Genomic DNA, 14199 nt, shown 5'->3' on the forward strand with positions numbered 1-14199 from the left:
GGGAAAAAATCCAGGCGGTAATGACCTACGTGCGTCAAATGAAAATATTTTTCAGACGCGCATATTGGACGCACACCAAAAATGAAATTACCGCAAGAGCGACGCGGTAGTTGGACAGTAGCTCCATTTTGCCGTGCATTGGGCGCACATGGACACTTAAGCGGCTTAGTAAAAGGGCTTGTTTGTCCTTATATCAGAATGTATTCATGTGTTGCCAAATGTGGCACGAGGATATTATCAAAATGCCAGCAGTACATAGTAACTCTTTACATTTCTATTCACTTTGCAGCTGGTGATAATTTCTCAAACAGGGAGGCAGCGTGCAAGAGAACCACCAGCCAGGGACCGGGCAAACTAGACCTTAAGTGTCCCAGCAAAGTTTTACAAGCTATAAATAAAAGGTGGGGTAGTCAGCAAAGAGAGAAACAGCAGGGGGAAGTGAAAGAGAAGAGCAGAACCAGCTCTGTCACCAGCTTTTCTAAATATAGAGGTCCTGCTTGGCTATTGCTTGGCATGATATGTGTGTGCAAATACAGAGATCCCCCGGAGGACTTGTAATGAAGGTGGGGGCTGTAAGATCACAGTCCCCCAAAAATAAACGACAGATGATTTACTACCTTTGAAAAATGCTCCAAGAGCAATGATTGTAATTTGAACTTGGTTGTATTCAGTTTGTGTGTTTGTTTTTGGTTTCTTGGGGAGGGGAAGTGGGAGGAAGGGGAAGGGGGAATGCCTTACAATAGCATGTGCTGAAAGTAACCTTTTGGATTTAGCAGTAAGTGAGTTTAGGAGATCAGAGGATTCCTGATCACTAAGGGGGGACATTCTGTATAGGTGAACTAAAGGTAGGCTCTGGGATGATCTAAACTACGCTACAAAGAGAATCCACGTGTGTAGAGAACTCAAAAGGTTCCATGGAGCAGCTCAACGAGAGAAGAAAAGTGGGAACAGACTAAGCTACTCTATGCATACTCTATGTTCCAAAATAGATTATGCTTGTAATTTTTGCTCCTAAATTAGGAGCATAACCTTTATAGAATAAGGCCCTTAATGTTTAACTTTGGCCACAAATATTTACACCTGCCAAAGGCTGTTAGGTGCCCATGACCTGCTCATGCCCCTCCCATGGCCACGCCCCCCGGTGGAGTTGCTTGCTATGAAAATTAGGGAGTCCTTTTACCAAGCTGTGGGAAAAAGGGCCCTGCAGTAGCGACAGGGGCCATTTTCTCCACATGCCAGGACCCTTTTTACCATGGTGGGTAAAAAGCCCCCACTCAACAAATGGCCATGCGGTGGGGAGCACTTCCCGTCACCCGTTGAGGTGGCGGTAAGGGCTCCCACAGTAATCTAGTGGTAACTGGGCAGGATAAGGCAATGTCCGATTACCACTGGGTTAGCGCCGCGCTAGACAAAAACAATTCCAGGGAGCACCGGAAATGGCATGCGCTCAACCCTGGAACTAGTGCCGGCAGCCATGTTGCCCGCGTTGGGCTTACTGCTGCTTTGAAAAAGGCCCCCAGGTGCGCATGTTAAAGGGCAGATCTGTGTGTAACTCCTAATGGCTGCCAATTAAGTGTTAATGCCAACTACTGATTGATTGGTATAACCAGCACTTGTGGTCTCTTAGCAATGCCACCCAATTTTACTGCACATGTGCCGATGACTAGGGACAGAAGCCTTTTTCTGGAATCGCCTGCCTTTGGCACTTCGAGAACAGGCATCTTTCCAATTGTTCAAAAAGAAGCTTAAAGCTTTTTTTTTGTTTCAAAAAGCTTTTATATAGTTTTGCTTTCAGGGTGTGGGTAGTATCTGCAGAGATTGAATTTACCCATTCAGGGTGTTTGTTAAATGGTTATGTTTATCTGCTCTTTATGCTTGTTTCTATTTTTTTGTGTGTGTTATTTTAAATATTTTATATTGTAAAACCACTTTGATTGTTTATGAAAGATGGTATATCAAATATTTTTTAACTATTAAACCAATTAAGCCAGTTTAATTTGTGCACAGAGTAAAATTGAATGCCTAACTTTGTGTAGAGAATTCAACAGTAAAAGCAAAAAGACAGGAGAAAATGTGACCTAACAGCTCATGCTTAAGCATTTCTAGGGCTATTCTAGATCAATTTAACAATGAATGTTGTCCCTGCTAGAATGAATGAAAGGTTAGGAGTTATAGGAGAAACAGGCAACCATAAGACTAGGTTTGTATGGCTGTGATGATAGCAGTAGGCTGGAAATCAGAAATCACAAGAAGGTCCTAATAGAAATGCAGGTGTTTTACATACTCAGATTTGTCTGGCAGGTTCTTTAGGGAGCACAGGAGACTTACCTATGATGGTAACCACTGAGCATGTCTGGCAGGCGATGTAGGGGACCTGGGCGGCTAGATGTTTGGGTAAGAGCCACACTAGTATAGCTGGCCTTATTACAGAGCCTTGTGGTTAGATATGAAAAAGGGAAGGTGCGAGATGGAAAGAAGAGGATGTTCTACATGTTTATCTACCCAAGATGGTTTTCTAATGCCTTGGAAGACATAACAGACTGTTCCGGATAAGGAGAGACATTTGGCAGGTGGTTATACCCTGTGCCTGGCAGCTGGGATCTGATGTATCCTTGGCAATATGGACAGACCGGATGGGTTGTTTGGGCTTTTTCTTCCATCCTCTACTACGTTATTGGAGCAGTATTCAGAAGGCTTTATACAGGAAAAAAATGGGATTATCTATTTGAAATTGCACTCTATTGTCCTATCACCCATATCTGGGTTACCTGAGTACTTTATTTGCATTAAAAAGTGGGTGGAGCTTAGTGAGGGGAATGAAGGTAAATGTGGTGATTGCATTTTCAAATCTCCACGTGGAATTTCAGGGTGTATTTCACACTTGTTTCAACATGGATACAAATTCTGCAGGTAGACAACTGTCCCTGATGAGTGCACCACCAGAATTTTCAAAGGGAATTCTGTCAAAAAGCACAGACCCCTGGGGAACCACATTAACTACCCTTCTTCGTTGAGAATACTGACCATTTAACCCTACTCTCTGTTTTCTATCTTTTAACCAGTTTTAATCCACAATAGAACACTATCCCATGACTCTCCAATTTCCTCTGGAGTCTTTCATGAGGTTCTTTGTCAAATGCCTTCTGAAACTCCAGATACATAATATGAACTGGTTCAACTTTATCCACATTTTGTTCACCCCTTCAAAGAAATGTAGTAGATTGATGAGGCAAGATTTCCCTGCACTAAATCCATGTTCGCTTTGTCTCATTAATCCATGCTTTTAAATATGCTCTGCAATTTTGTTCTTTATAATAGTCTCTACATTTTGCCCGGTACCAACGTCAGTCTCACTGGTCTATAATTTCCTGGATCACCTCTGGAACCCTTTTTAAAAATTGGTGTTACTTTGGCCACCCTCCAATCTTCCAGTACCATTCTTGATTTTAAAGATAAATTGCATATTACAATAGTTCTGCAAGTTCATTTTTCAATTTTGTCAGTACTATGGGATGTATGCCATCCGGTCCAGGTGATTTGCTACTCTTCAGTTTGTCAAATTGCCCCATTATATCTTCCAGGTATACAGAGATTTGATTCAATTTCTCTGACCTATCAACATTGAATACCATGTCTTGCATTGGTATTTCTCCCATATCTTCCTCAGTGAAGACTGAAGCAAAAAATTCATTTAATCTCTCCGCTATGGCCTTGTCTTCCCTGAGTGCCCCCTTTACCCCTCAGTCATCTAGCAGTCCAACTGATTCTTTTGCCAGCTTCTTGCTTCTAATATACCTAAAAAAGTTTTTACTATGTGTTTTTGCCTCCAATGCAGTCTTCTTTTCAAAGTCTCTCTTTACCTTCCTTATCAGCGCTTTGTGTTTGGCTTGCCCTTCCTTATGCTGTTTCCTATTATTTTCAGTTGGATCTTTCTTCCATTTTCTGAAGGATTTTCTTTTAGCTCTAATAGCTTCCTTCACCTCACTTTTTAACCATTCCGGCTTTCGTTTGGCCTTCCTTCCTCCTTTTTTAATGCATAGAATAGGGCTTCCAGGATGGTATTTCTGAACAGCATCCATGCCTGATGTAATAGGCGTGTTGTCCCAAAAGTGGAGCTAATATCTCTTTGTCAGGCACAGTACCCTGTGGTGCCTGAGGTTTCCAGTGAAACATAGTCACAATCATCAGCAAAAGAGCTGGACAATTGGTCATTGCATGGTGTATCTCAATAGAAAAAAGCTCTCTCATTCAATTCTATTAGGTAGGGAGCTTTCCAACATCGTAATAAATTTCACCAAAATGAAACCTCATGAGTCCAGGTGACCTACAGAGATAGTCTAACCCTTATTGGACTCCTCATCATAGGTTCCCAACCTACCCCTGAAAACAGACTCAGTGTAAACTTTTGTGATCAAAACTGGTGAAGTCATAAATCTTTCCTTCCCCCTGAAGCAGGATCGAAACAGGGGATCCCCCTGTCGGGGTGCTAAAGATGAGTGGCCACTCACGAGGATTACAACTGAGAAAGCTAGACTGACCTGGACTCGATTTAAAGCTGTGCTTTTCCAGGGTTAAAGCTAAGCGCTTTTTGATTTTTTTTCCTCATGTATGTGGTGCACCCATATTGTTGAACATTGGCGCCTATTAATCTTTCAGTTTGTTTTGCATTTTCTATAAAGTATCCTCCATTTTTTGCCACAGTGTTTTTTCTCCAGATTGGAGTTTTTTTACACTGAGGCTGTTTTCGGGGGTAGGTTGGGAACCTATGATGACGAGTCCAATAAGAGTTAGACCATCTCTGTAGGTCACTTGGACTCGTGAGGTTTCATTTTGGTATAATTTATTACGATGTTGGAAAGCTCCCTACCTAATAGAATTGAATGAGAGCTTTTTTCTATTTAGTTTCTTGTACGTGCGCTTTCTAGCTCTTTTTGCATATAAATGGTGTATCTCACTCATATTGGGGGAGCTCCAGCACCTTGTTTACCTCAAGTCATCGCTGCTTCTCCATCATGTTTGTGAGGGGCTGAGGTTTCAGGGCAAGTAACTTCCTTGTGGGTGGTGGGTTAAACCCGTCAGTACCGCCTTTCTATTTATGGAATAAGCTAATGTTATCCCAAATCTCTTGCTATTATAGGATCAGTTAGTTTTTTGGAAGATGAGAAATTCCAAATCTGGAAATATTCTCACGCTCATCATGTAAGTCAAAATAAGGAAACCCACCTAGATTTTAAAGGGAAAAGGAAACATTTTTGAAAGTGAAACACTTTCAGCTCAAACTTAGAGGTTTGTATTTTGTTTTAGAAGAAGTGAAATAATTCCAAGGAAAGGTTAGCTGAAGAACCTCACACCACCGTCACCACTGTTTTTATGTTTGCTGAGGGAGTAGCCAATGGCAGTCCAGCATTAACAATGCCTGTGATAACATCTCAGTGAATTTCTATTCCAAGAAACTGATACATTTATAGCAATAAAACAACAGAAATATGTCTTGGAAATTGCAGCGATGTTTACATCCTATAGTAAGTAAGTTACCTTCTCCTTTCCTCTGCCTCCTCCCCTCTCCTTCTATACAATTTTCATGAAGGATTCAGTACTGGACCATTTTGGGTCTGATGGTCCTGAAAATGGTCCTGAAAATGTTCAGAATCACATTACTGAACACTTCTCAGCCATGATATGTTTTAATATCTATGAAATCAAAAGATGACACTTCACATCTTCATTTCCCAAGGACTGTGGCTGCCTGTTTTGACCTGTGCGAATTAAACTCTGGAATTTGTTGCCAGAAAATGTGTTAAAGGCGGTTAGCTTAGCAGGGTTTTAAAAAGGTCTGGACAGTTTCCTAAAGGAAAAGTCCATAGACCATTATTAAATTGACGAGGAAAATTAACTTTTTTTTCTGGGATAAGCAGCATAAAATGTATTGAACTTTTTGGGATCTTGCCAGGTATTTGTGACCCAGATTGGCCGCTGTTGGAAACAGGATGCTGGGTTTGATGGACCTTTGGTCTGTCCCAGTATGGCAATACTTATGTATTTATGTTTTGTGTTCTGCTGCACATTCAGAAACACTTCTCACACACCCTGGATGGCAGCATATCTCTCATGCTTTGCAGCCTCCTGGGAAAATTCCACTGAGTTTTGTCAAAACAAATGGCACCAAAGGTACATTTCTGGGCTTTCCCCAAATGAATTAAACTGAATAGATACCGGGCTGGAGGCTAAAGCGGTTTTCCCGTTCGGTGCCTCTGGGAAAGTTTTGTGCTAAAAATGACCTGTATCCAGCTAAAATCCTAAATCCTCACCCTGAACATAGTTACTGCTCACAAGCTCCAGACTTTTATTTAGGCTGCTGGGATCTGAGGGTTTAGCCCAAAGTCTGAGTACTAAAGAACCAGGCCACTACATACAGCAGAGAAATGTAGGATTCTGCCAGAAGTACTTTGGGTTAATAGAGTATATTACTCTAGCTTATGACTTATTAGTTTCCCCTGATCGATCTTTGCAATGGGAAAGGAAATGGAAATGCAACTACCTACTTTATACAGATAAAACCACAGCTGTACTGGATTTTAGTTAAATGCTTGTGACTGGTATGATTTAAGTGGGTGTTTGTGTAAATGATGGCTGGTCTTGACTGTTTCAGCTTTACTATCAAATTATGGTGTTCTTGTTTTGTTGTTGCTGTTTTGATGGTTTTAATTGCCTTTGCACATTGTAAACCGTTTTGGTTTGAGTACAAGGAAAACGGTATATCGAGTGAAAATAAACGATAAACAATTAGCTATCACTTTTCGTATATGTAGTTACTCCAGCTTTTAAATTTGGGGATCTTCTTTTTCTACATGAGTGTGGTTTTGAGGAAGATGCGGTGAAGACAGGAAGCTGCAATAGCACAGCCTTGTTGAGTTGCAGACACACCCATGATCTGCTAGTCACAAAAAGGCAGAAAAACAATTCAGTATTAGAGGCGCAGACTTGTCTCGAACAATATTTGCAGACAGATAACAGCGGGATAGGAAGTATTAGTCATGGTTCTGGAGAATGTTTTCAGGCTTCTAACAGTGCTAATTTCATAAGCGAATGCATAGTTTCCCTCTGTTGCACTTTCTTCCACTTTGAAAGTTACTCTAGGGAACGTATGTACATTCGTTTACACCTGTCCCTTGGCACACAAAAATCTTCTGAGTTAATTTATGCACATATATGCATATTTTCAAAAGTACATGCCTAAAGGCAAACTCCGCCACAACCCTGCCCCTGAGAAGGACTCCACTCATTCCACAGAAAGTTACATGCAGAAAACCTGTATGTGATTAATTTACTTGAGAATTGTACACAATGACGCCTACCCATTCTGACTTATACCTTGAGTTTCATTTGAAGTACCTGAATTACTCTGTTACCTGCAGGGGTGTAATTAGGAGCGGATGAAGCTGATGGTTCAAGGGGAGTCCTGACATTCTCCCATCATAGTTGTGTTATAAATGTACAGTTGGTTACCTCCACTGAAGCAGATACAGCAGGTCATGTTTTTGACTTAAGGATGCATTTTTTACATCGAACCCACTACGTATGTCCAAGAGCACCTTCCAGTACCCCTGCTTAATACCTGGCTCTCTTTTGACAACCTTGTTTCTCAAGTGGTTTGTACCTGCTTTTAGACCCTACAGCAATACAGATCAATCCATTCCTTCTTTGATGCTGATTCCCAACTTACAGTTCTTAATGCACGTGTTACATCAAGGTTAGATTACTGCAACGCTGTGTGTGCAGGACTTCCTTATGGCCTTTTTAAATGCCTCGTCGATACAAAATACAGCAATTTACCTTTTTTTTTACATGTTCTCAAGTCTGACCATATTACTCTCCTCAGCACCACTGGTTCCATGTTATCTTGCAAATTCAGTTTAAATTGTTAATTCTTCCACACAAAGCAGTCTAGACCAGTTCTGTTCCTTACCTTGCATCTCTCCTCACACCTCCTTTGGTAATCTAATACATGTTGCCTCCACATAACTCCACTGTTACTGTTCCAACTTGACAGCACAAGAAACTCGGCATTTTACTTTGCTACCATCACTCTATGGACTCTTCTGTCAGCCTTGCTCCAACTTGAACCATCTTTTGCCAAAATTAACAAAGCCTTAAAAACTCACCTTTTTTAGCCTAGCCTTTGGACACGCGTAGCCTACAGAGACAGCATTGCGCAGGACAATTCTGCCTTTCCCCCTCTTCCACTCTCTCTTTCCCATCCCTCACTATCTATTGCCTTCCTTTTCTGTTTCCTATCTGACCAAATGGTGTTCCATTCTAGTTTCTGATTTGATTGTAAGCTGCCTTATGTTGAATTTAAGAAAGGTGGTATATCGAATGGAATAAAGCATAACCATAAAATATGTTTCCGTGTCATCTGTTGGCACATCTGCTATGTCCCCTCTGTGGGCCTGCTCTTCTCTCGCTTCTGCACATAATAGAGTAATATAACATAGTAAGTGACGGCAGATAAAGACCTGAACAGTCCATCCAGTGCCCAACAGTCACATTCATTATCAATTCAAGATTAAATCAAGAATGAACGTGATATTATATACCTGACCATGGTTTTTCTTTGTTGTTTCTGGGAGATAGACCATAGAAGTCTGTCCCGCTCTGTCCTTATGTTCCAACTACTGGAGTTGCCATTAAAGCCCACTCCAGCCTATCCAAATCAGTCTTGTCATTTGTGGGACACAAGACTGTAAAAGTCTGCTCGGCCCTGTCTTCATCTTCCAAATTACTGGAGTTTCCGTCAAAGCTGTCTCCAGCCCATCCTAAACTGGATTGCTACATGTGGGACAGTGGTGTACCAAGGGGTGGGGGGGGGGTGGGGGAGGTCCACCCCGAGTGCACGCCGCTGGGGGGTGCCGTGGCGCATGCCTGTGGGCTCCGACTTCGCGAACTTCGCTTGTTTGCTGCAGCTCCCTCTGCCCCGGAACAGGTTACTTCCTGTTCCGGGGCAAAGGGAGCTGCAGCGAACGAGCGAAGTTCGTGAAGTCAGAGCCCACAGGCGCGCGCCGCGGCACCCCCCCCAGCGGCGTGCACCCGGGGGGGGGTCATTTCGCAGGCGGGGGGGGCGCGCTGCACCCGGGGGGGGGCACATCGGCGATCCGCCCAGGGTGCCATCCACACTAGGAACGCCACTGATGTGGGACTCAGACCGTACAAGCCAGCCCAGCACCGGCCTTAGCTGATACATTTAGAGTTGCCATCTAAGCACCATGTGACACATTACTGTGTGTATAATGTGTACTGGTATTTGAATGTTTCTTTTCTGCTGTAATTGTTTATTGCCTATGTCCAGGCTATTCTTGCTGTACAATGTCTTGGGTGAATTTCTTCAAAAAGGCAGTAAATAAAGGTATCAACTATCAATTCTTCTCCATGCTGTATTTCTGTCTAATGAAGGGTCTTATAAGCTAAGTGTTTTCTCAATTGTTTATGGAGTTGGATCCATTTTTTTATTTGCAGGAAATCAGAATGCAATGATTAAACTATTTATTTTAAAGTTTCTAAGTGGTTCACAATATAACATATAATAGGAGCCAACTTTTTGAAATTATTGAGGGTGCTAAGCCCAATGGAAATAACCCCTCCCTGGACACATACAAAGAATTTTCTCAATACTGGGGGTTCTCAAGCACCCACAGCACCCACAGAGTCGGCTCCTATATACAACTGACAAACTATGTTGAGATTCAAGCCTTTGATCTACATAAATATGGGGTCAGTTTCTCAAGCAAATTTGCGCTCAAACATTTAAAAATGGAGAATTTATATGGCTTTGAAAAGTTCAAAAATTCTTGTGTGTATTGAACACTGTGGGGATATATTGTTATGATGTTACGATATTTCCCTCCAGATAACTTCTTTCTGAAAACCCCTCCTCTATTTTTGATGTAACATCGGCAATACACCCAACTATGTGGCTTTTGAAAAGCTCATTATATGCCCTCCAGTTTCCATGACTCATAGAAGAGCCCTGAAGCAGGTGTCAAATTATACAGACCTAATTCACAACCATTTGGAGACGTTACATGGAGTCATTTTCAGAGAAATACTACAGCAGATTAAAAATTTGAAAGCCTTCCCTCAAACATGTACAGCCTTTTCATTCATTTGATCATCAAAAACCATTGATTAAGAGATTGTTAATGGCACTGTGATACCCCAGCTGAGGGATATGGGTGGCCCTGCAAATTAATCAAGCCAGACACGGTATGTAAATGAGAAAAGATCTGGTTTATTAACTGAGCCCTGACACCTGTTTCTTCACAGGCCAGGAACATCAGGAAAAAAACCTCTGTGGTTCAGTAAACACAGTTTTAAGCAGGCCTCTGGCGGCAGCCCCAAACACAGCCGCAAGCTCTCAGTTCTTCTCTTAGTCCCAGGTCTCAGACCTCAAACAAAGCTTACAAGCCTTAGTCCAAAAGCAAAAATGGCTTACCTCAGCCAGATTCCGGTAGATTACACATCAGCTAAGGAGCCCTTACACTACAGGGTAGCTTCTCTCCTTCTGGGACCTCTGTATGGGGGCCTCCCTATTCTGACCTCTTGGTCACTGTCAAGCCCCGCCCTCCTGACCAGACAGCCCGGTATCCTTATGCAGTTCAGTCTCTGACCCAGCAGGTTTAGCGCCACCTGCCGTGAAGCGGCTGAAGTGCAATCTCAGTGAGGGAGTGTTTCCATGGATGCCTGGCCCTAGGTCACACACTCTCTCACGGGCACCTAAACGTTACAAGACCGTGAACTATGGAAGCTCAAGGGTACATGATGTGCTAGGCAGTAGCGCAGGAAATTTACTCTTTCAGCTCCATTTACTTTTTAACGGTCTGAGAATAGACTGATGATCCCTTGTAAGACCTTCCATTAGACATAGCTCTACAATACAGAATACAGCAGGGAGAAGAATTAATAGCTGATACCTTTCCATTGTGTACTGACTAAACTATGTTGACGGGAATCTATTTTGGGATCATTTCAAATGTCTACTTGCCAGTGGATGGAAGTGAGAAGGTGTTTATCTTTAGACCCCCTACAGTTTAGCCTGAAGGAAGACCCTCCTCTAGACCAAGATATTGATAGAAGTTATTGTCTGAACCTGATGAAATGAATAGGAGTTTGAATAGCAAAAATACTCATTTCATGTAGTTCTATTTTTTTAAATTCATTTTCATTTGATTTGATTCTTATTTTAGTCTGTTTTATTTATTAAAAAGGAAGGGGCCAATATTCAGAGTGATTGGAACTAGGCAGGAGAGGCTCCTGGATGGTGCAGGGTAATTGGCTAATATATTCAGTGTCATTTAACCAGTTAGTTCCTCTGAGTATCAGCACTGACCTGTCAAAGTGAAACCAGCTATTTTGCGGGTGGTCTGGTTTTAATTTAACTGGCTAAGGCTGAATATTGGCACTGCACCTGTTAAGTGTCAGCTGGCTACACATACCTGGATGTTTAATGCTGGTGCCTGGACATGGCTTGGAATTAAATATCCAGGCATAAAGCTGGGGACAGCAAAAATATCACTGACCACCCCCTGGCTGAGTATTTAGCACGCACTAACTGTATTTCTTAGTGCCCTTTACTAGAGATACCCCTAAATTGCTAAAATAATGCCCTAGCAATAGGAATTAAGAATACACATATTCTCTTTCAGAAAGGTTTTATGACAGTTCTGTCAGCTCAGCACTGAATTCATTCCTTTTCAGTAAAAAGGAGGGACAGAATGGTTAAATATGAGCCATTAGCTGGTTAACCAATTTAAGTAATTAGGTATTATAAGCAGATGCATACTGAGAGCTAGACAGATGTATAGATGGAATCTACCAATTTTTTCAGCTCAAGGTGGTACAAAAATGTCATTCTTGTTTCTTTCTACCCCACAGAGCTTCCTGGGTGTCCCGATGTGGTTGAAAGCTGAATGATTAGATTATCTGTCTCACTGCTGTCCACTCTCAGGGGCTCTAAAGAGACAGGAAGAAGACGTGTTGCTCTTCTGATACAGTGGATAAAGCTGTAAAACGCTACTTCAGGCCAACCAACCCTCTCATCTGCAATGAATTCTCCAAGAGAGGAAGCAGGAGAAGAACAGGGCTGGCAACCAGAAAAGCTCCTTTAGTTCAAGGATGGTGGCGACCTGTTGCACGCAAGGAGATCATCAGAGAGATTGTGGATAAATAGACCCACGTCTAAGAAGCTTATCTCTGGAAACGTGCAAGCTAGGTGACAGTAAGAACCCATGGAAAGAAGGTTCTTAGGCAATCATGAGATACGATGTTAATCTCGAAAAGAATGTAGACAAGAAACAACTGATTCATTGTAACAACGGTCTCCAGTATGCAGGGAATGTGGGACTGTGTTTTTTTTTCTCTCTGCAGTTCTGTTCATCAACATGTCATTGCACTTGGGATCATCTTTGATCCATCATCAGATAGGCGGACTTTCAGTTGGAATACTCTCTCCAGCAGCTTATTGTGGAACTACAACAAAAAGCTACTTTGTGCCACAAAAACAAATCAAAGACTTCAAGGATCCTGTATTGTAAATTTGCCTAGAAAAGAGAGAATAACTCCTTTATTGCACATCTCTTTCTGCTGAATAACTGAAGTGTAACAATGCAATGAATTGCCATGGAGAGGGATGCCTGGTGATGAAGCTTTATAGTGACTGGCAAAAGGAGCAATGACCCTTATGGCAAACACAATAAGTGGTCGTAGGGATAATGATTCCACATCACATGTAGTAACAGTGAGTGGTCATAGGGATAATGATTCCACATCATACAGGGTAAGAGTGAGAGGCTGTTGGGATAATGATTGCACATCATACGGGACAACAATGAATGGCCATATGCATAAAGATTTTTCATTATATGGAGTAACAGTGAGTGGCCATAGGGATAATGATTCCTCATCATGCAAGTTTGTGATTACCGCTGTACATTGGTAATCAACTTTTTGCCCCCTTGCATGAGAGCAGTTGTTTGAAACAATGATTGTGTCTTTCAGAGGGTAAAATTACATTTTATTAAATTAGTTTTAATTGTCGTCCTTAAGCATATTGGCACTTATATTCATACTTGAAAAGCAAGACTACAAATGCAAGCCTCCTGAAGTTTAGGAATTAAAATAGCAATCTTAGACAAAGTGCCCTGGGCACTCTCTGATTCCAACACGGCACATCGTTCTGGGTCAGACTGACTGCAGTTTCTCATAACCTGTGCTCAGTCTGTCGGGCTTCTCCTGTATAGAAGAGTCATACTTTGTTCCAATTCGGGCTTCAAGCCAAGTCTGGTCAGATGGACAAGAATGTCAAGTTACTTTCAGCTGCTACAGTTATGACAAGCTGATCATAGGTTTCTCCATAGTTAACACAGGATATCAAAAGAGTACAGAGCTACCCTCATCTGACTGGAGCTAATTAAGACACCTATCCTGCTTAAGATGTAAACTCAAGGACGTCCAGAAAGGTTCAGTATGTAAACAGCTTCCACTTTGGGATGCGTGGTGAGAACAAGTAAGAAAAAGATCTCCATGACATGCATTGAACTCCCTGAATGTCCAGCTACAGTTCCAGTTCTCACCATAGAGAAAGTTAGTAATTATAAGACACACACTGCACAGTTTCTCACAGGAGCAGTAACATGTAGAACTGCTGAACTTTTCAATGGGGAAACACATCCAGAAGCTCAGAAAAGGGTTTAAAAGTTAACATGACTGGACATGATGTATCTGACGCAGATTTCTGGGACTTCGTGTCTTGCACTATAGAAATGATAAGTAGTAGTAGTAGTATTTCTTCTTTCCCCTCGAATGTGATCAGGGAGAAATAGTCCTTAAAATCCAAGTAGACATGAACCAAAGTGCTATGAATTGCTGATAGACGGTATCTTGAAGTCTGACTAATAAACTACACATAGAAAAAGTGATTTAAAAAAAGTGAACCACCAATATATGTTCAACAAAACAGACAGCACACAACCGGATACTTATGCAAATAAAGGAAGGAAGAAAGCCTCAAAGAGCTCCAAACTCAAACAGTTTATAGAGCTAATTTAGATCCTAAAAGGATCTCCTCTTCATCATTGGCTAAAAAAAACCTTCCTTTCTATTAAAATATATTCAGGCCTTAAGACAATAGCAAAAAATAAAGAAATT

General features: G+C 41.7%; 1 protein-coding gene across 1 annotated transcript in view; it reads left to right on the forward strand.

Moving 5' to 3' along the window:
* ADRB2 (adrenoceptor beta 2) overlaps positions 1 to 14136 on the forward strand; it is a 100616-nt gene extending 86480 nt beyond the window's left edge. The window contains exon 2 of the mRNA XM_030210975.1: positions 11929 to 14136. Within this exon, the coding sequence (XP_030066835.1) occupies positions 11929 to 11963 (35 nt within the window). The 3' untranslated portion in view covers positions 11964 to 14136. The remainder of the gene's footprint in view (positions 1 to 11928) is intronic.
* The last annotated feature ends 63 nt before the right edge of the window (positions 14137 to 14199 follow it).

This window comes from Microcaecilia unicolor, chromosome 8 (genome assembly GCF_901765095.1).
Source record: "Microcaecilia unicolor chromosome 8, aMicUni1.1, whole genome shotgun sequence".
NCBI lineage: Eukaryota > Metazoa > Chordata > Amphibia > Gymnophiona > Siphonopidae > Microcaecilia > Microcaecilia unicolor.